We start from the raw sequence: 23937 nt of genomic DNA, 5'->3' as shown, positions 1-23937 counted from the left end.
AGCCTTGCTGGGTAGAGTAGTCTTGATTGTAGGCCCTTGTTTTTTATTTGAATATTTCCTACCACCCCCTTCTGGCCTGCTAATATCTGTTGAGAAATCAACTGACAGACATGTGGGTGTTCCCTTGTGAGTAACTAGCTGTTTTTCTCTTGCTGCTTTTAGGATTCTCTTCCTCTTTAACCTTTGCCATTTTAATTGTGATGTGTCTTGGTGTGGGAATCTTCGGGTTCACCTTGTTTGGGCTTGTTTATCTATTTCCTTTGCCAGGTTAGGGAAGTTTTCGGTCATTATTTCTTCACATAGGTTCTCGTTCCTTTGCTCCCTCTCTTCTCCTTCTGGTACCCCTATAGTGTGAATGTTGTCATGCTCGATATCCCAGAGGCCCCTTAAATTGTCTTTGTTTTTTCTTTTTATTTTTCCAATTTGGTGTTTTTTGGTACCTTGTCTCTAAATCACTGATATGATCTGCTGCTTCATCTAATCTGCTCTTGATTCCTTCTACTGTATTCTTCATTTCAGTTTGTATTCTTTATTTCTGACTGGTTAATTTTTTTTATGATATCTATGTCCTTCTTTATGCTTACTATCTCTTTTCAAATTCTTACTAAGTCCATTAAGCCTTCTTATAGCCAGTGTTTTAAACTCTGTCTCTGGTAGGTTGGTTGCCTCCATTTCATTTAGTTCTATTTCTCGAGTTTCCTCCTGTTCTTTTATTGGGGACACACGAGGTCAGACAATTTAATTCATGAACTCATCCTAGAAAAAGTGCTACATACCTCATTGCTGAATATCATTATGGTCACCTTTGAAGTCCTCCCCTTGGGAAGCTATGCACTGACGCCAATGCCTAGTCCAACCTTCAAAGCAATTTTGGAACTCTTTTGCTGGAATGGCCATCAGAGCTGTTGTCACATTACCCTTGATGTCCTGAATGTCATCAGAATGTCTTCCTTTCTATATTTTCTTTATCTTTGGGTAAAGAAAGAAGTCATTGGGGGCCAGATCAGGTGAGTAGGGAGGGTGTTCCAATACAATTACTTATTTACTGGCTAAAAAGGTAGTGCTCTAGTGTGGTCTGAAGCAGGCCTCTGAGTCTGTTGTTTCTGGTGTCTCTTGGAAGGGTCTCCTGTGCAGGTCTATTTCAGCTTTGCCTGTGACTATCCTGGCACTACCTGGTAGGAGCTACTAATCTGTATGTAGTTGGCTGCTGCCTCTGCTGGACCTGTAGGCCTATGGGGATGACCTTGCTCTGAACAGAGGCCAGCTGCTACTAGTACAGTGGTACCTCGGTATTCAAATATAATCCGTTCTGGAAGACCGTTCAAGTTCTGAAATGTTCGAAAACCGAGGCACAGTTTCCCCATAGAAAGTAATACAAAATGGATTAATCCATTCCAGACCTTTAAAATCAACCCCTAAAACTGCAAATTTAGCATGAATTTTACTATCTGATGATACCATGGATCTGTAAAATTTACGGCATTCGTAAACCAAAATGTTTGTCAACGGAGACGTTCAAAAACCGAGGTACCACTGTATTGTGCCTGGAGCAGCTTAGCAAAAGGCCCAGGGTCCCCTACGCGTGTTGTCACCTGCCAGCTGCCCGTAAGGCCCAGCAATTGAAAGAGCCTCCTTCGGTGCCTGTGTCAGGCAGCTTGACAGGTGTGGAGATTACCTCTGGAGATGCAGCAATAGGTGGGCCAGGCAGGGTTCCAGGGAGCTACAGGGTGTGGGTGGTGGTTTTTACAAAGTTAATGCAGTTTCAATTCTTGCACTGGTGCGGGGTTCATGACCGTGTCGCAAAAATGCCCTTAAGACAGGGCATTGGGTTTGGGATCAGCCTGTTTTGCATCTCCACCCCTCCTACCAGTCTCGATGTGGCCTCTTCTTTAGATCCTTTAATAGGAGTGGCTCAGTTAAATGTATTTTTTTCTGTCATCTTTGAAATGAAAATAACAGGTTTTTGTTTTCTTTTTTTTTTTCCTTTTTCAGGAACATACTTTTAAAAAAGCATTTTTACCAAAAAGTGTTTAAAACAATAAATTAGAAAATTTAAATTGGAAACATTGAAATAAATCAAAATAATTTCAATTTTTTAACTATTTTGAGTGAGTTGAAGACTTTGAAGACAGCTGAGTAGCAATTGAGGAAATGTGATGTCTACTTAGCAGGCATTTGTTTGTCAGCACCTGTCTATTATGAACTGTAATATAGGTCAGGCCATTTGGTATAAAAATATCTTTTGATATACATACTAAAGAAGCTACAATGGTAGATTATTACAAGCATTATTTGCCCCTACATTAAAAATGCTGCCCCCTAATATATTTTGTATGTCTAAGTTATTACCAGCTGACGTACCTTAAAAGGTGCTGCCCAGTTGTAACGTATAGGAGGTGAGTAGTTATTTTGGAGTACATAATTATTGAGTTAGCACCCCACTTTTACTTTTTCCTTTAGATAGGTGCCCTGTTGTGGTTAGAGACACATGGCCTAAAAGGATAGCGCCCTCCGGTATCATACCCCTGCCCTGTGTAGCCTTTTTCAGTACCCTTAGTGGTGCCTCTTAAGCACTCCCTGTCTTCATGCTTAACAGCCATATGTTTTTAACATGTAGTTTTATAAATGTTTTCTCGCCTTTCTTTTTCTATTAGACTGTGATTTCCTTAACAGGATTTTTTTCTTTTTTCCATTTAACTTTCATTCATAACTATCAGGTTGTACATTAAGCATTGATAGGCTTTGTCCTTGCATTTCGAGTAGGGTCATGCAAGCTTAGTGAACATAGCTCGTGTGAACAGGGCATTAGTGAAAATAGGGTAGTCAAAATAATAATAGTAATTGCTGCTAGCATTTATTATGTACTTTAAATGTGCTACACAAGTTTCATAAATTATCTTTTTAAATTCTCACAACAAAATTTATGAGGTGAGTAGTTTGTCTTAATCCAGCCTTGTCACAAATTAATGCTGCCACTCCACTCTCTTTTTGTTTCTTTTGCCTAGTATTTATCGACTCATCCATTTATTTTCAACGTTTTTTTTTCTTTTTTTTTTTTTAAAGAGGTATAATTTGTCTACAGTAAAACACACAAATCTTAAGTGTACAGATTGGTGACTTTTTACACATCTCTACATCCCAGTATCCACCACCCTCATGCTCCATTCCAGTCAGTAGGCACCCCTCTTACCACTATTCTGATTTCTATTAGCATAGATTGTTTTACATGTTTCTGAACTAAATGTAAAAGGAAACCATATAGTTTGTAGCCTTTTGTGTCTGGCTACTTTTGCTCCAACTTAGTAATTTTTGAGATTCGTTGAAATTGTATGCCTGTCAGTAATTTATTTTCTTTTATTGCTGAGTTTGGATAACTAAATTTTGTTTAATCATTCTCATGGTACTGGACATCAAGTTGTTTCAACTGTAGGTTTTTATGAATATATTTGCTGTGAACAGTGCTGTAAAAGTCTTTTTGTGGACATTTATACTCTCTTATCTTGGATATAGTAGTCCACCTTTATCCACCATTTTGCTTTCCATAGTTTCACTCCAATGATCAAGTACAGTCTGAAAATATTAAACGGAAAATTCCAGAAATAAACAATTTATGTTTTACATTGTTTGCTGTGCTGAGTATCGTGATGAAATCTCTTGCTGTCCCTCTCACCTGCCCAGGGATATGAGTCATCCCTTTGTCCAGCATGTACATGCTGTACATGTAGTAAAATAAGATATTTTGAAAGAGAGAGAGAGAACAGACCACACTCACATAACTTTTATTATAGTATATTCTTATAATTGTTCTATTTTATTAGTTATTGTTATTAATCTCTTACTGTGCCTAACTTATAAGTTTAACTTTATCATACATATGTATGTATAGGGTTTGGTTTCCGTGGTTTCAGGCATCCACTGGGGGTCTTGGAATGTATCTTCCATGGATAAGGGGGGACCACTGTCTATACATCGAAGTAGAATTGCTGGTCATGGAATAAGTTGATTAGGAACTTTTAGTAATTCTTTAAAATGGGTATCTCATTTTACACTCAGTGTATGAATATTCCAGTTTCTCCATGTCTTCACTGACACTTAATATTGTCATTCTTTTTTTGTAGCCAATCTCGTTGCTTTCACTGACTTTCCCTGATTAATAATGATGTTTATGCATCTTATACATTCAGATATTCATATTTAGATATCTTCTTTTTTTAAATGCTTGTTCAATTCACTTACTCATGTTTTAATTGGGTTGTTTACTTTCCTATGAGTAATTTTTAGAAATCTGTAAATAATCCTAGTCTGTTCTGTTGAACAGAATGTGCTGTTCTGTTTTCATAATGGTATCCTTTGAATAGAAATTTTTAGTTTTTATGAGATCCAGTTTATCACTTTTTGAAATGTTTAATTTCTTTCACATCCTGTCAAAATATTTACCTGCTCCAGTGTCTTGAATACTTTTTCCCAGAGGCTTTGTAGTTTTAGCTGTTATATTTAGGTCTCTGATCTATCTTTCATTAAGTATTACATTTTGTTCATTATCATTGTGTTATTATAATTATACATATATTATTATAGGTTTATAGTATGTACTGAAACAACAGTTCATCTTCTTTTCTGATATTTTTTCTTGCTGTATTGCATGGACTAGGATCTCTATTACAGTCTTGAATATAAGTGGTGAGAGGGGACATTTTTCAAGTCTTTTTTTTTATCTATTAAAATTATCCCTCTTCTGTATAATGTGCGTTTTTTTAATTGTACATTCAATTTGCTAATAGTTTGTTAGGCTTTTTATGTCTTTGTTCATGAAGGCTATTGGTCTATAATTTTCTTTGCTTGCAATATCCTTGTCAGTTTTTGATATTAGGGTTTTGCTGGCCTCATCAAACAAAATAGGAAATGTTCTCAGGCTCTAGTCTATGATAAAGTTTGTGTGTGATATAATTTCTTCCTTAACTGCTTGGTAGAATTCACTAGTAAAGTCATCTGGGCCTGAAGTTTTCATCATGTGAAGGATTTTAAATAATGGACTCGGTTTTAAGAAATATAGGACTATGTGCCAGTTTTCGAAAGTTGTGTTTTTCAGGATTTTATCAGTTTTTTCCTATGTTGTCAGACTTACATAAAACTATAATACGTTTTTAAAGAACCGACTTTTGGCATTGGTGGTTTTCTCTAATATTAATCTTTTAAAAATTTAGTTGATTTCTGCAACAACATAGATGGACCTAGAGGACATTATGCTGAGTGGAGTAAGTCAAACTGAGAAGGACAAATACCATGTGATCTCACATGTGGAATCTAAAGAACAGAAGAAACTAACAAACAGATACAGAGAACAAACTGATGATGGCTAAATGGGAGGGGGGTTTGTGAGTGGGTGAAAAAGGTGAAGGGATTAAGAAGTACAAATTGGTAGTCACAAAATAGTCACAGGGATGTGAAATACAATATGGGTTATATAGTCAGTAATATTGCAAAGACTATGTATGGTGTCAGGTGGGTGGATCACTTCATAAATTATATAAATGTCTAATCACTGCACCGTACACCTGAAACCAGTATAAAATAATGTTGAATGTCAACTATAATTAAAAATATGTGTGTGTATGTATATATATATATGTGGTCACAGGATATAAAGTACAGCATAGGGAATATAGTCAGTGGTTTTGTAATACTATGTATGGTGTCAGAGGGGTAGTAGACTTTTTGGGGTCATCACTTTGTGAGGGGTGTAAATGTCTAATCTATGTTGTTTTGTATAACTGAAACAATTTAAAAATTTAATTGATTTCTGCTCTTATCCTTAATTATTCTACTTTGAGTTTTATTTTCTCTTTCAGTTATCTGGAGTAGAAGATTAAAACATTAATTTTAAGCCTCTCTTTGTTTAAACCTTTCTTTGTTGAATAGATGCATTTTTAGTTTTTTGTCCATCACAGATTTTAATATGTTGTATTTTCACTGTTATTCTAGGTTTTTATTAGTATTTCCTTTTTCGATGCCTTCTCTCTTTCAAGAATTAGCACTTGTATTTCCCATTGCCCAGAGTATCTCTCATCATTTGTTTGGGTTTATGTTTCTAAATATTAGAGAAGGGGAGAGGTGAAAGATAGAAGGGAGCTCAAAGTCAGTCCCTACCACTCTTTTCCTCAGTTGTTATCCTCCTCAGTCTGATGTATTTGCTCTTAGGTTAGAGCCCTTTCTCAAGGACGTGGGTGATGTACTTTTTGATCCCTGCCATAAACAAAAATACTTTTTTTCAGACTCTGTTAGTAAATGATATCTTGGCTAAATGTATGCTCCTTGGGTTGCATTCCTTTTATTCCTGTAGATATTATTTTACTAAATTCAGGTTCTAGTTTTGCATCTGAGAAATGTGATGTCAGACTGATTTGATTCTTTCTCCTTCGTATGTAAATTATTTTTTTTGATCTGGAAGCTTAAAGCATTTTCTCTCTCTTCATTATTTAGCAACTGGGTACTTTAATGGTATTTTCCTAGGTGTGTGCAGTGTCTCATCAGTCTGGCCTGGAACTCAGCAAGCCGATCCCAATTGCAAACTCAGTCTTTAGATCCAGTTAAATGTTTTCTATTGCTTGTTTAATTATTACCTCTAACTGCTCATATTTTTCTTCTTGAATTTCTGGGTTTGATTTTTATTTGTTTTTGCATATTTGAGCTTCTGGATCTGTCTTCTAAGTGTCTTTCTTCATAATCCACCTCTTTACAATTTTACTCTGTTCTTCGAAGTACTTAATTTCAGTCTTAGTAGTGATCAGTAGTTTCTTCAAATAATCTGCTCAGTTGTTAGCTTTGAAAATTATGTGTTTTATCTTCATGAAGTCTTGTTTTATATTATACTTTAATCTTCTTCAGGGTGTTCATTATTTTTCTAAGTTCAAGTTGTTGTTTTTCTCTTCCACAGCAGAATTTCACTTCTGGACAGATATTCCTGTTTATAGCTATTAGACAACCTAGATGTGTGTTTGATTTTCAACGTTAGCTTCTTGAAACTCAGGTCTGGTGTTGGAAAGAAACTTGTGTCCTGTGGGTCAGTGGTGCAGAAGCACCAGTCCACTGCAGGGAAACCTGGCCCCTCAGATTATTTACTTCCAGACTTAGTACAACCCACCTACTCTGTAACTTCTTGGCCTCGGGTGCCAGTGAGACCAGGCTCGGACTTGTAGGATTGAGGCTAACCTCCTGACCCTGTTCTGCTCCCACTACCAGCAGCAGCTCCCAGTTCACGGGGGCCAGGCTTTCTGTGAAGACGACTTGTGGCCCATAAGTGAGGATTAATTCTTATCCTAACATAAAACTGTGCTAAGAGTGGTCTTTATTAATGAAACTAAATAAAAAAAATCATGTCTTTTTGTACAAAAATTAATAGGTACTCTTAAAATATACTGAAGTAATTTTAGATCTGTGTCACATTACTTTTTCCTTCACCCTCAAATGGACAGCTTATAATTACTCTCTTTTATGTGTTTATAGGTTAGCATGGCCTCATTGAAAGAATTAGACCAAAGACTCTTTGAGAGTTACATTGAGTTGAAAGCAGATCCCATTGTTGGCTCCTTAGAACCTGGAATTTACGCAGGCTATTTCGACTGGAAAGACTGCCTGCCTCCAACAGGTAAATGCTTTCAGTTATCAAAGTTCTCAAAAGGTAGTCTGGTACATCTAGAGTAATAAATACATGTATGCTTTTATCAATTAATATATGCTTTAAATGCTTTCTCTATTCACTTTTTTTAAATATTTACTAAAGGATTAGTTTGATTTTAACTTCATTAGCTTAAACCCATCTCTTGATAGTTTGGAATTTAGTACACTTTAAAATTATTAATAGTTAATTGTTTCGTTATTTTTAAATTCCACAGAATAATTGATACACCTTATAATATTTGACAATTTTTAGTAATGCATACTTGCTTCCTGTGATATTCCTTTATTACACTGACAGTTTTCTGCAATGACTTTGTGACTGTCATAAAAGAAGTGTACTTAAGAAATCTGGTCACTCATGTAAGACCTAATTATTTCTGCTGAAAAGGTGAAGGATAGAAGAAAAATGTGTAGGAATAAAATTATTATAGTAATTTAGCGAAGAAAATTGAACTGCAGGAGAATGACTGACACAGTTCCATTATTATCTTTGTGATAGCAAATGAAATTCACTTAAATCACTTTATCATACGTACTTAAAAATTTTTAACTATTGCTTGTTGAAGTAAATAAACTTTTTGATTGATCAAATAATTGGTTCTTTGTATGAAATAGTGAGCAATACATATAACCAGGCTACCTATTAACATTTTTATATAGAAGTTATCTTACATAGAAATGATTGCATGCATGTTAGGCATAGGTTGTTTTTGGATATGTATGTATACAGAGATGTACCAATGAGTTGTTAACAGATTTGAGTTAATCTTCATTGTTTTAACCACATTAATTATCTTTTGTTTCCATTGTGTAATGCTTTATCAGATGGTGATAAAATTGTCTACTTTTTAATAAAAACTTTGGTTTTTATTGTATAGTGTTTACGTTAGGTGATAACAGTATAGTGATGCTGAATGGTCTAAACTGAAAACCAGAACTATGAAGTTAATATTTTATGTGACCACTGGTATTTAGTTTTCTGAAATCACAGTCATAAATGTATGAGGCCTTTTACCTACAGCTGGTCATAATTGCTCTTTTTTCCCTAAACTCCATTACCTTTCTATACATACATTTACTGTATGTTTCCACACTGGATTACAGTCTGTATCCCAAATATATCCATTTAAAGTTTAAATCAGATCCTATCAGTATCGTGCTTAAAACCCTTGCAGTATCTTCCCATTACACTTTCCAGTGAAATCTGCAGAGCAGCTCAGTGCTGGCCCTGACTACCACCACCCACCACTGCCCCCATGGCGCCTCCAGCTGTGCTCCAGCGCGGTGGGGGTGTTTGTTGCCCAGATTTTCTGAATCCTTCCACCCTAGGACTTCTTCAAGACTTTTTTCCTTTGCCTTATGGTCATAGAGCTGACCACCTTTTATCATTCAGGTCTCAAATTAAATATCATCACACCAGCCACCCAGCCTGAAGAAATGACATGGCCGGTGGAGAACAGGCATGGTATTTCAGTTTCAACCTATGAAAGTTACTCATATTTTATTTGTAAAGTAATTATCTCCAGGGAGAGTGCTATACATGTGGTTCTAGCACTGCTTCATACAGGTTGATCTTATTAAACCTAAATCCGTAAGGTCATAGTTAGTGGGTTAATTATCTATCGCAAGGTTGTTGGCAAATCTGCTCTTTTGTGATACGCATGGCTTATGACTTTAAGTGAACAAACATGACTTTCAGCAACAAATTATTCTCTCTCATTCTCAAGATCATCAGTCAACAGTCTCTGGAACTTTTGATCTACAATCTCTTTTCAAAACTCTTGTGCCCTGATGTCTTTTGGAATTTTAATATTTTTAGATTTTAGAAAGATAATATAGTGTGTGCACCATATATACTATGTTACATCCCCAACAGGGGTTCCTTCAGAGAAACATGAATGTTTAGACTAGGAGTGATAATAATAGGCTCCTAGTGGATAATAATTCTACCATAAGAGTTCACAAATTTGTAAATTCACAAACAAAATCTCGCTTCTTCAATTCTGCATCTCCAGTACCTGGAGTGCCGGACTGCCGCTAGGTGCTTAGTGTCTGGCTGTTTTTTCACTGACTGCGGGGATGACCCCTGGAGCTCCCGCCAGTGCCTCTGCCTGCCTTCCCACTGCGCGGCCAGGCTGGCCTGTACGCGGCGTGCCTCCCGTCCGGCTCTGGGAGGAGTGCTGTTTGCAGGTGTCCCTCCATCACCTTAGCAGGATAGCTCTCTTGTTCTCTGAACCTGTTACACCTTATAACCTCTCTTCTCCTTAGTTGCATGTATGCTATATGTGCACGTGTATTTTTTGTTTCTGTTTCCCTTGTTTGGGGGGAGTTTTTAAAGAAGGTGAAGAGATTCCTTTCACATTCCCAGATTTCAAATTATTTAAGTATTTTTATAGAGTAGTGACTAAAAGTTTCAGATTCTAGGGAGCAGATATCACAAGGGTTTTTTCAATAAAATCTCTTTATTTTCTACTCAAGGTAACAATACGCAATATTCAAATGTTGCCCGTGCTGAGTTCTTAGCCCTCTGCTACTGAACTGTTTCCTAGATCTGTTTCAAATTTGTTCAGCAGGTCTGAGCCAACTGAATGTCACTGCTCCGCCCTTTCTCCCCAGTCCTAGGAAGACTAGACCCAAAGAGCCTGAGCTCTTCCAGCCAGCCTGTTACTGCATTTCCCCCTTGGGTAGCCGGCTTCCACCTTCCGTCTAAGATGGCTGAGAAGGATGGCATCTGGTGACCACTTTTTTTTTCTCAGTTGGGGCACCTCCCCTTGTCTGTAATGTATATCTGTTATCTCATGGGAAAAGAAAGGCCTAACCTTGCTGCCCCAAACTTGTGTAGAAACAGTTTACCAATACCATGTATTCAGAAATAAAGGAGTCATTCTATGGCAAGCCACATGTGGGAACACGCGTGTGCGCACAGCAAGTTTTTAAGCTCCTTGCAAGCAGTTTCCGTCATTGTGTCCTCATAACATCTGGCTCATTGCCTTGCATGTAATTATCACTTAATACTCATCATAACCTTCTAAGTTGTAGCTGTCAGAAGGTGACTAACTTATCTTTTGAGAGTCAGGGGCAGGGGAGTGCCCAGGACATTAGGCACTAAGGTAGCAGCTGTGGTCACCTGAACTGCAAATCACAATCACCTCTTACAATGCCCCATCACTCTTCTCTTTACAACCCAGCTTTTGAAAAAGTCATCTCTGTCACCCCTCAAAGATTCCTCACTAGTCCTGTCTGTCCTCCTCTGTCAGATGGCCTCTCACCCCTGAAGTCTGCCTACCCCCCGATTTCACTGAGACCGTCCTCACCAAAGCCACTCTGATACTGCGCTGGGAGTCTGATAGGTACACTTCTTTTCCTGTTCCGTGTCTCCAGCACTCCCGTTTTGAACCCTCTCCCGAGACAGTCTTTCTGTGGCATCTCTGATCCCACTCCTGGTTGACGGCCCTCAGTGTCTTTCGTGGGCGGTTGGCTTCTCTTCCTTTTCATGCCCAGGACTCTGTGTCTTACTGCTAGTCTTTCCTCAGACTTTCTCCAAGTCATCTACTCTGAATGGCACGTGCAGCGTCTGTGCCTGTCGCCTGATCTCTGTACACTGAGCCTCAGGTCATTCTACTGCCGTCCTGGGAGACCCCTCCACTCACTGCAACGTCCTGCGGCCTCTCCATCTGAGCAAGGCCAAAAGCAAATCCGTCATCTCCTTCTCCCCAATTGCGAATCAGTTCTTTCTGCTGCAGTCCCCCAACTCAGCAGGAAGGCATGGAGATGTCAACCAGGAGTCCTCCTGCCCCATGTAGTTACAACTATCACCCACTCGTCCTGCCCCAGTTCTCATTGTTTCTTACCAAAGCACTGGAGTGTCTCCTTGTGGTCCCAGCACTCAGTCTTGCTTGTTTCATATCCATTTCTGCCTTTTTGAAAAGCTTATCTTTCTGAAGCAAAAGTTAGACTGGCCACTCCCTTGCCTAACACCCTTCAGGACGACCCAGTCTCCCTCCACTGGAACCTAACCTTAGGCATTGCTAAAGCTTCCACTTACCTATGCCTTTCTTTCATTGCCTCTCCCCTCTTCTCAGCCTCTCACGCCTCCTTCAGGCAGCAGGCAGGCGGGCAGCACCCTTTCCTTGCTGAAAGCCCATGCTGTTCCTCCGCGCCCTGTTCTCTCACTTAGGCCATGCCTCCCACTTCGTCTCCAGTGCTCCTGCGGTGGTCGCTGTTCCCTGTTGCTTGCTGCAGGTGCTGTCCTCGTCTGTTGTGCTGAGTCTCCCTGGCACTGGGGCTGTCCTTTTCATGTCTGTACTCCCAGTGTAAGCCGTCTCAACACACAGAAGAGGCTCTGTGTATTTGTGCAGGGAATGAGTGGGGGCAGTTTACTAGTGTGTGGTACTTGCCGTTGAGTCCTCTCCAACTCCTGGCAACCCTTTGGTTGATGGACGACCCTGTGAGTGTCCTGTCCTCACAGCCCTGCTCAGCTCCTGCTGTTTTATGGGGTCGGCCCATCTCATATTTGGTCTCGCTCTTGTCCTGCTCCTTCTATTTACCCCAGCACTCCTGTCTTTTGCAAAGAACCCCGCCTCCTCATGATGTGCCCAAAGTAGGACAGCTCCAGCTCTGTCATTGGGCCTCTTGTGATGTTGCAGGCTTCATGTGCCCTGGAGCCACACCTTCCCAGTGGTCCAGGGTGTCTGCAGCGCTCTCCCCAGCACCATGTTTCACACAAATTAACTTTTTTACTATTAGTCGTCTTCACTGTGCAGTTTTTGGATCCCTACACAGTAAGTGGGAATATGAGCTTAGACTTAGCCTTGGTCTCTAATGACACAGCTCTGCTCTGGTGACCTGGACTAATTCTTCCATTGCTGCCCTTTGAGTCTCAATTTTGTCTTGATTGTTTTTATTTTGTTAGTATACACTCTTACTAAATGTGCAGGTGACGCCTCAGTTCATCTGCCAAGTGTTTGCTATATGGTTTTGCAGTTTTTGTTCTCAAATTTTTTTCAAGTAAGTCAGGATGTTCTAGTTTCCATTATTATTCTTGTTCACTTTTTAATAAATAGTACACAGTGAATATTCATATTTGTTGAATTGAATTAAAATGAACACATTAGCACTCATTTACTTTTGTCCTGTGAATTCTCATATGGTACCTTTGTGCACTCCTAAATTTTGATGAACTGCTTTTCAATTAAAAGGTGAGGATCATGTATACCCCACACATGAGCAGTTCCATGTGGCATTGCCATGCAAAGAGTGGCATGTCCTTCGCAGGGAGTTTGAATTTATTTTGCTAAAATTGATGTTTTCTTCAGTTATTAGCATGTATTGAACAAAACTATTAGCACACACATTCTGAAATTATTTGGTATGTGTTCAAGGTTATCAAATCACGTATGCATGTTTCATGGTTATTACAACAAATGAGACTTGGTCACTCACTGAGCTTCAGTCTCCAAGAACACTTACTCCTATCTGTTTCTACGTAGACTCTCCTTGTTCCTGAGAAGCACAGTTTACTTAGAGGGACGCAGAATGAGGCTCTCTTTCCCTTGTTGTCCCTGACTCGCACTTCCCCTCACCTTCATTCAGGCCTCTTCAGTGCGTGCTAAAGACTGGCAGCAGCAGTGAGGAAATCCTGATGGGGCAAGATGCAGCTTTCTTTCTCATCAGTCTGCCTCTTTCGGGGTGTCTTTGGAAGAAAGCAGTGCAACAGGTCTGCTCCTCCCTGAAGGGCACAGTCAGGTCCCAGTACATCCAAGGCTATGACTGCTGGCTGCCATTAGACCACGGTGGATCCTAGGGCAAGGCCTGTGAGGATGGCCTCCTGTTTCCTCGCCATGAAACTGAAGTAGCCATTGGCATGAGTAAGAATTCTCTGTAGCCTCTGGGTGATTTTTTTAAACAAAATTAAGGTTCTGCTGACTGTGTGACATTAAGTGGCATGGCTTTTCTATCTAGCTCTTTTTTTTTAGACAAACATTCTTTCGTAAGCAGGTAGCACATGGCACTGCGATATTAGCAGCTTATTTGCTCTTTCTCAGATCCCCAAAACAATTAGATATTGTCTGGTTCACTTCACTTTTATAAACTGTATTTAGTTCTGCTGTTTGTGACCACTAACTGAACCTCAGTCTCACATAGTCATACAGCGATTTTTAGTTTGTTTAAAGTTGACTTAAGTTGAGACCTCATATAAAGTGAACAGCCAAAATAGTTTGACTATTAATCTTGCAAAATAATGTCAGTTAACAACTTTAGTGTTATCTTTAGAGTTTTCATCTCCTAAAGCTGAATTTTGTAAATCATATAGATAGCTGCTTACTTATTGTTGAAGTTAGCAATAAATTTAGTTTTCTGATACTATATGTAATATTTTTTTAAAAAATCCAATTGATTAATTTCATGATCAAGAAGATACCATTGAAGTCATAGCTATGCTTTTTTAACTTGACAATTGGATATTTAAGTTGTTCTCACCTCTTTATTTGTGTGTATGTCAGGAAAGATTTTCTGGTTAGTTCTGAGTCACCTAACTGATTATTTAATTGTTCTGTTATCCACGGTTTTTAGTTCAGTGTATTTGTATTTGATAAATGTCAACTAAATTAATATTATTGGTCTCTATTTTCAAATACACATGGATGTTCACATCTTTAAAACATACTTCATAAGAAAAATGACACTTCTTCAACTTTTCACTTAAATATTGTTTTTAACTATTTTTTCTATCTAAGTGGCATATAAGTTTGTATATACGTGTATTCCTTAAAGATATTTAATATGAATTTTAACCTAACGAATTTTATATAAGTAAAGTGCTTCACTGATTTTTAATTCAAAATGCTTTTATATTAACTGTAGTCGTAATTACAAGAGGAAGGGAAGACATTTATATAATTCATGACATGAATAAATATAATGTCATTCTAGAAACATAGTAGCATAAAGAATGGATTGCTTTTATCTGATATGTAACCCAGAGTAGAATAATTCCCCGTATATTAGGAACATGTCTGATCAGAGGCTCCACAGCTCAGCTTCATCAGTGAGCAAGTGTTATTAGACACCCATTGTCCATGCTGTGAGCTAGGCAGCAGAGTAAAACAAGCTGAAGGAAAAGAAAATGTAAATCTAATAATGGAAGCAAAGACAAACACAGCTCTCCTTATGTTTGTGCCTATTCTACTCAAGAGAATTTTAGTTTTACGTTAAGATCTTTACCTCTCAGAATCTATTTTTCAGACATTTTCACTGCCTGAACTCTGTAAGAGCCACATTGTAATTACATTATCTCATACATCTTGTAACTTCAAGTAATTCAAAGCTCAGGCTGAGTTAGCATTTGTAGAGAATTAAGAGAGATTAGAAAGATGAAGATAAAGAAAATAGTATCTTTCATTTGATTTTCAGAAAATGGAAAACTACAGACCCCAAAGCTTGATGTTGCTCTTTGAGCAAATGGATCATTAAAATGTTTGTGGGCCTTTTAAAATAAGTTGTATATGTTACATGTATGTATGCATTTAGGCATGCACATACCCCCATATGTTTTTATGTACACACACATACATTTGTTACTATATACATACATAGTAATGTATTTATCATTTATTGAGTGTAAACTGTGTGCCATGCAGAGGACTTTACATAGATTATCTGATTTAATCCTCAGCACCTCAAGAAGTAAGTGATATTTTTGTCTTCATTTTATAGGTGAAGCCATTGAGCACAGAAGACGATACATAAATTGCCCTAGATCAGATAGTTAGGCAGTGGTGGAACTGGGATTCAGAGTGCAGACCCCAGCAGCCCCTACCTAAAAGTACTGCGTTGTAATGGTAGACAGGGAACTAATAACCACCATGAAAAATCTATTAAGAGAAGGACAGATAACTTGGTAGAAGAAAAGACACAAATTATGAAATTCACAAAAGAACTAAGATGGCTAATAAATATGAAAAGATATTAAAGCTTATCAAAACTCAAAGAATGCAAATTAAAATTGCATTTAAGTTGTCATCTTTTAAAAACGCTCCAGTTGTCAGATGTTAAAAAGCTTGATAATACCTGCTTTTCGGCAAAGAAATAAACCAAGAAATAAACTATCCTATCATCTTTCTAGGAGTATAAATTGACATAATTATACACACACATACACATATGTGTGTATGTGCATGCATATATATGTATATATAATTTGCTTAGAAATTCTAAGAATTTATCTCAAGAAAAATATCAGACAAGTAAGTAAAGAAATATGTATAGTGATGTTTATTTAAGCATTGTTTTATATAAGCAACATCTAAGAAACAACCTAAATGCTCATTAGTGAATGGACTAAATAAATTGTGATATATCTAATTAAATACTGTGCATACTTTACAATGGATGAGATGGACACACAGTCTTATAATGGATGAGATAGATACACACACACACACACACACACACACACACACATTTTCTGTATGTCCTGTGAATTCTTATATGGTAGCTTTTACACTCCTAAATTTTGAGCAAGTGCATTTGAATTAAAGTGTAACTATAATATACCCAACACATCAGCAGTTCTGTTTGGCATTGCCATGCAAAAAGCAACGTGTTCAGGGATAGTTTAAATTAATTTTGCTAATTAATTTGGTAGACAAATACATTCATTTTCCTCTCATTTTTATTTTAAAAAGAATATATCATTTACAATATGTATAATTTTTAATGTACGAATGTATCTTGACAAGGGGAGGGAAGTAGAATTTCAGGAAACTTTAATTTTCTACTTTCAAATTCCGTGTTTGAATATTTGCAAGGAGCATACAGATTTATTCTTAAAAGGAAAATTGTATCTTTAAAAAATGAAGTAAAACTATCCATAATCAGCACACTCATGAGAAAAAGGTGCATATAACACTAACTTATTTTCTTCATGGACACACACTTGATTTGACAGTCCAAGAAATGACACACTGGGTAAATCTAGATTTCAGCAAGTCATTTGACAGTTTTTTCTATATACTTCTGAATCAGCATTGCTGGAATACTTATAGCCACAGTGTCTTCATGTCAGTCAAGAGGGAAGTGTCTAGTTACTACAGGAGGATTTTTAAAACAATGTTTAATATTCTATTAGCCGTTTGAAAATGGAGGGATCAAAGCTAGGCAGATTTATGAAGATAAACCTGGTCAAGTTAGCTTATCTAGCACTGTCTTATACTTGCAAAGTTTCTACAATGCTTTTATGTAAGCCTGTGATGGATTACCTTAATATTAGTGACAAAATTTAGCATGCTTTATTAATTAGTACTACCAAAGAATCAAAAATACAAACTTCAGAGCAATTCTGGTTTCTAGAAATGGTGGAAGAACTTGTATCAAAGTAACCCTTCCACAGTTTAAAATTGTAAACTGCACAAAATACAGAAAACAAGCTCCCATAAGACAGTCAGCTGATTTCTCAACAGAAACTTTGCCGGCTAGAAGGGATTGGCACTAGAGACGCACAGAGAGCAAACAAAGTTCAGCCTGTGAAGGAAGAGAGCTGTACTGGCCATGACCTGTGTACATCGCTTTGACTTGGGGGCTTGATCAGTCCACAGCACTTGGTGGTTACTGCTCCAGAAGCAGCCACAACTTGTGTGCAGGGAGTGTGAGCCAAAGACAATCACAGGAGGGGGAAACCTACATCTAAAAAGAAATAAAAGCACTGGAATGGTGGGTAAATATAAAAGGCAAATTTTGGGTTTTTTTGCTTTTTAAAAAGAAGTCCAAAACTCAACAACAAAAAAACAAACAACCCAATTGAAAAATGGACAGAGGACCTGAAGAGACATTTCTCCAAAGAGGATATACAAATGACAAATAGACATATGAAAAAATGCTCAACATCACTAATCATCAGAGAAATGCAAATGAAAACCACAATGAGATATCACCTCACCCCAGTCAGAATGGCTATCATCAACAAAACAAATAGTAACAAGTGTTGGAGAGGCTGTGGAGAAAAAGGAACCCTCGTCCACTGTTGGTGGGAATGCAGACTGGTGCAGCCGTTATGGAAGGCAGTGTGGAGGTTCCTCAAGAAATTACAAATAGAATTACCATATGACCCAGCAATCGCTCTCCTGGGTATATACCCAAAAAATCTCAAAACATTTCTCTATAAAGACACGTGTACTCCAATGTTCATTGCAGCTTTGTTTACGGTGGCCAAGACATGGAAACAACCAAAATGTCCTTCGATAGATGAATGGATAAAGAAGTTGTGGTATATATACACAATGGAATACTATTTGGCGTTAAGGAAAGATGATATAGGAGCATTTGTGACAACATGGATGGATCTTGAGAGTATAATGCTAAGTGAAATAAGTCAGACAGAAAAAGCAGAGAACCCTATGATTTCACTGATATGTGGTATATGAACCAAAAACAACAAAGGAACAAGACAAACAAATGAGAAAGAAAAACTCATAGACACAGACAATAATTTAGTGGTTACCAGAGGGTAAGGGCACGGTGGGGGGTGGGTGATGAGGGTAAAGGGGATCAAATATATGGTGATGGAAGGAGAACTGACTCTGGGTGGTGAATACACTATGGGATTTATAGATGATGTAATACAGAATTGTACACCTGAAATCTATGTAAATTTACTAACAATTGTCACCCCAATAAATTTAATAAAAAAAAAAAGAAAAAAGAAAAAAAAAGAAGTCCAGATGATCTTAGTAATAAATTCTATGAAACATTTAAGGAAGAAATAATAACAATTTTACACAAACTTTACAGAAAACTTTTTTTGTAGAAAACTCCAATCCAGATGGTTTTGCTAGTAATTTCCATGAAACATTTAAGGAAAAAAATAATTGAAAACTTCCACTCAAGGTGGTGGAATAGATACATGCTGTGCTTGCCTCCTCACAACCATATAAAATTACAACTAAATTACCATCATTGAAAACCGCTTGAACTCTAGCTGAACAGAAGTCCTATAACTAAGGACATACAGACAGGGCTGCATGGAGACTGATAGGATGGGCAGAGATGCAGAGAGGCAGGTCACACACCCACGCATGGCAGTTAAGAATTGGGAGGGATATTTTGGCTCAGAGGTTCCCCCCTCTTCCCGAGAAACAAGGGGTCCTGGCCTCCTACCAGGCTCCCAGCATAGGATTCTAGTGCTGGGAGGAAAAGACCCCATAGCTTCTGGCTGTGAAAGCCAGTGGAGATTGGGACTGAGTGAGACGAAGGGCAGCTGGAGTCCCAAGCATTCCTCTTAAAGGGCCCACTTCAGACCACACAACAGCACCACTCTGCCACCTCCACAAATGACAGACACAAAGGGTAGACTGGGCAGGCACCAGAGCCCTACTGAAGAGAATACTGCTACATAGGGTCATCCCCTGCATCACAGCTCCTGCAGTGTAGTCACAGCCAGTATTCACAACCAGTCAGTTCAAGGATCAATCTCGCCATTGACATGCAAACAGCAACCAAGGCTCAATTACAACGGGAGGGCACATACAACCCACACAAGGCACACACTTGTAGCACCCAGCTTAGGTGACCAGGGAGAATGTGCCACCTACTACATGCAAGGTCTGACAATTTCACAAACTTGCTGCAATACTGTTGCTAATATTTTGTAATACCAGAGAGATTATTCGTTATGAATTTGTACCAATTGGACGAACAGTTAACCAAGTTTACTATTTGGAAGTGCTGAAAGGGCTGCGTGAAAAAGTGAGACCTGAACTTTTTGCCAACAATTTATGGCTCTTGCATCACGACAGTGCACCAGCTCACACGGCACTGTCTGTGAGGGAGTTTTTAGCCAGAAAACAAATAACTGTGTTGGAACACTCTCCCTACTCACCTGATCTGCCCCCCAATGACTTCTTTCTTTACCCGAAGATAAAGGAAATATTGAAAGGAAGACATTCAGGACATTGAGAACAGCTCTGATGGCCATTCCAGAAAAAGAGTTCCAAAATTGATTTGAAGGGTAGACTAAGGCACTGGTGTTGGTGCATAGCTTCCCATGGGGAGTACTTCAAATGCGACCATAGTGATACTCAGCAATGAGGTATGTAGCACTTTTTCTAGGATGAGTTCATGAACTTTATTGTCCGACCTCGTAAGACCACTCTACTACTGGGAGATACAGCTGTACCTAGTACATAGAAACAAACACAGGGAGACAGCCAAAACAGGGAGATAAAGAAACACATCCCAAATAAAAGAGCAGAATAAAGCTCCAGAAAAAGAACTACACAGAATGGCTATAAGCAATCCACCAGATGCAAAGTTAAAAACACTGGTTATACGAACACTCAATGATCTTAGGGAGAACTTCAACAAAGAGATAAGAATAATAAAAACGGAGATAGAAAACATAAAAAAGAACCAGTCTGAAATGAAGACTACATTAGAGGAAATCAACAGATTAGATGAAGCATAGGTTCAAATCAACAATTTGGAGGATAAGGTAGCAGTAAACACCCAATCAGTACAACAAAAAGAAACAAGTATCCCAAAAACTGAAGATAATTTAAGGAACCTCTGGGATAACAGCAATAGTACCATCATTCATATCATAGGGGTACCAGAAGCAGAGGAGGGAGAGCAACGAATTGAAAACCTATTTGCAGAAATAATGACGGAAAACTTTCCTAACTTCATGAAGGAAATAGATATACAAAACCAGGAAGCACAGAGAGTCCCAAGCAAGATGCACCCAAAGAGGCCAACACCAAGACACATCATAACTAAAATGCCAAATGTTAAAGATAAAGAGAATTTTTAAAGCAGCAAGAGAAAAGCAGTTAGTTACCTACAACGGAGCTCCCATAAAACTGTCAGCTGATTTCTCAACAGAAACTGCAGGCCAGAAGTGATTGGCACAAAATACTCCAAGTGATGAAAAGTGAGGACCTGGAACCAAGATTACTCTACCCAGCAAAGCTATCGTTTAGAATCGAAGGACAGACAAAGAGCTTCCCAGACACACAAAAAAAAAATGCTAAAAGAGTTCATCACCATCGTATTACAAGAAATGTTAAAGGAACTTCTTTAAGAAGAGGAAGGGGAGAAAAGATTAAAAATATGAATAATAAAATGGCAATAACTATATATCTATCAGAAATTACTTTAAATGTAAATGGATTAAATGCTCCAATCAAAAGACACAGGGTGGCTGAATGGATAAGAAGAGAAAACCCTTACATATGCTGCCTATAAAAGAGTGACTTCAGATTGAAAGGCACACAGACTGAAAATAAAGGGATGGAAAATACATTTCATGAAAATGGAAACAAACAAATGAACAAAACGCTGGTATAACAATACTTATACCAGACAAAATAGACTTTAAAACAAAGGCTATTATAAGAGACAAAGGATAACCCAGTAATCCCAAAACACTATTTCGAAAGGACACATGTATCCATATGTTTATTACAGCATTATTTATAATAACCAAGATGTGGAGGCAGCCTGGGTCTCCATTAATAGATGAATGGATAAAGAAGAGGTGGTACATATATACAGCATAATATTACACAGCCATAAAAAAGAATGAAATCTTGCCACCTGCAGCAACATGGGTGGACCCAGAGGTTATTGTACTGAGTAAGTCAGACAGAGAAAGACAAATACCATATGATTTCATTTGTATGTGGAGTTTAAAGAACAAAATAAACGAACAAACAAAACAAAAACTTGTACATACAGAGAACATTTTCAGATGAGAGGAAGCAGTGGGGGTAATGGGTAAAAAAGGCGAAGGGATTAAGAAGTACCAATTGGCAGTTACAAAATAGTCACGAGGATGTACAGCACAGGGAATATAGTCAACAATATTGTAATAACTGTGTGGTGTCAGATGGTACTAGAATTATTGGGGTGAGCAGTTCATTAGTTATATAAGTGTCCAATTACTACATTGTATACCTGAAACTAGGATAACATTATATGTCAGCTGTAATTGAAAAATATATATATTTTATAAAAGAAGAAATAATACCAATTTTACGCAAACTTTATCAGAGAGTATAGGAGGAGAAAACATGTCCAGTCTCATTTTATGAAGTTTGTATAACCCCAAACTAAAAATCTGACAAGCATTGTAGGAGGGAAAATTGCAGACCAGTACCCTTCATGAACATTGGAGAGAAAAAAAAAACATTAACAAATTTGTTTAGTAAATCAAATAAAGCACTATTATGTGCACAATGGAGTAGTAATACATTATGACCAAGTAGGGTTTATCTCAGGCATGCATGGTTAGTGAACTATTGGAAGATCAATCACCATATTAACAGGCTTAAAAAGGAAAATATTGTCCTCTCAATAGGTGCACAGAAATCATTTAACAAAATTCAACATTTATTCATAATAAAAACTCTCAGCCAAATTGAAATAGAAGGAAACTTCCTAAACCTGATGAAAAGATTGACAGAAATTCTACAGCTAATATTATATGATGATGAAATATGAAATACTTTCCTCTAAGACTAGAAAGGAGACAAGGATATCAACTCTCACCATTTCTATTCAGCCATAGCCCTGGAGGTCCTAGTTGTAGTAAAGCAAGAAAAACAAGAAAGATTGAAAAATAATACAAAACAACTAAAAGTATTTTCTCTTCGAGGTAGTAGTATTTGAATGTAGAACTACTATGAGTATAATTAACAAGTGATTTTATTAAGGTCTCACGATACAGAATCAGTATACAAAAATCAATTATATTTAAAATACAATGTACAGCAGAAAAATGAAATATAGACCTTAAAATATTCCATTTGCATTTCAGAACATACACAATTAGTAATAAATTGAACAGAAGACACGTAAGAACAGCTGACACATATATTATATACAATATACAGCAGAAAAATGGAATATAGACCTTAAAAATTCCTTTTGCATTTCAAAACATACAGAATTAGTAATAAATTGAACAGAAGACACTGAAGACTGGAAATCACTGCTGAATGAAATTAAAGGAAATTAAATGGGGAGATAATGACACGTTTTTCTATTGGAAGTCTCAATATTGTTAAGAAGTCAGTTCTCCTAAATTGATCCATAGATTCAGTACATTCTCATTCAAAACCTCAACAGAATTTTTTGTAGAAATTGCAAGATGATTCTAAATTTTTTGTTTTTAGAAAAGGCAAAGCACTTTAAATATCCAAAACAATCTTAAAGAACAGGAAAGTTGGTGTACTCACTATTTGATTTAAAAACTTTTTAAAGTTACTGGAATAAAAGTAGTATGGTACTAACATAAGGATAGGCAAATAAATCCATGAAATGGAATAGAAGATACAAAAATAGTCATGACTTCGTACATAGTCAGTTGTTTTTTGACAAACTCATGAAGACATTTCCATGGGAGAAGGAAGTCTTTTCAACAGATGTGCCCGCACAAGTTGATAAACACACGAACAAGCGTTTTACAAAAGAAGATACACAAATTGCCAATACATGAAAGATACGCAGCGTTATTTGTCATCAGGGGATTGCAAGTAGAAGCATAATGAGATACTTCTTCAGACCTACTGGAATAGCTACAATTAAAAAGACTGACAAGGCTCCTGCATGTTTGCAGGGCTGAGGGGCAGCTGGACTCAGGTATTGCCAACGATCCTATAAAACAGGGTGGCCTCTTTGGGAACAGCTACTTACGAAGTGAAACAAATCTAGGCCGTGACATATCAATTCCACTTCTAAGCGTTTTCCCAAGAGACATGAAAAATAGGTGCACCAATAGCCTGGTAAATGTGGCCATCATAGTTTTCTTCATAACAGCCAAACCTGGAACGCTAAGTAGACATCAAGAGGATAATGTATGAAATTGCAGTGTACACATACAGGGCAGCAGTGCCCATGCGACGGGGGTGCCACACATCTTGTTATGGATGCCTAGCAATGTGGGGAGATTGCACGTGTGTCATGTTTAAGTGAAAAGAACCAATACAAGAGAATGCATAACAAAGGATTCCACTTAGGTGAAGTTCAAGGACTGGCTAACTCATCTGTGGTGACAGAAACCAGAATGGTGATTGACCGAGACGTGGCATGGGAGAGCTGTCAGGAGCCTTTGAAGCGTTCTGTATCGTGATTGTGGTAGTTAGGTATCCAGTTACACAGTTTTTATCCAATCACATTAAATTGTACACTTAAGGTATATGAAAATTCAATAACTAGAAAAAAATTTGAGTCATACAATAAAAATTGAATTACTAGAAAAGAACA

At 37.6% G+C, this 23937-nt stretch overlaps 1 protein-coding gene across 7 annotated transcripts in view; it reads left to right on the top strand.

The window, feature by feature from the left end:
• Nucleotides 1-23937, top strand: part of EXOC2 (exocyst complex component 2) — a 254857-nt gene that overhangs the window by 182731 nt on the left and 48189 nt on the right. For all 7 annotated transcript variants that reach the window (XM_081056234.1, XM_081056230.1, XM_081056232.1 and 4 more), the window contains exon 23: nucleotides 7504-7645. In XM_081056234.1, coding sequence (XP_080912360.1) covers nucleotides 7504-7645 — 142 coding nt within the window. The remainder of the gene's footprint in view (nucleotides 1-7503; nucleotides 7646-23937) is intronic.

This window comes from Rhinolophus hipposideros (genome assembly GCF_964194185.1).
Source record: "Rhinolophus hipposideros genome assembly, chromosome: 8".
Classification (NCBI taxonomy): Eukaryota; Metazoa; Chordata; class Mammalia; order Chiroptera; family Rhinolophidae; genus Rhinolophus; species Rhinolophus hipposideros.
The sequence above is the reverse complement of the archived record's forward strand: the minus strand, read 5'-3'. Positions and strand labels throughout refer to the sequence as shown.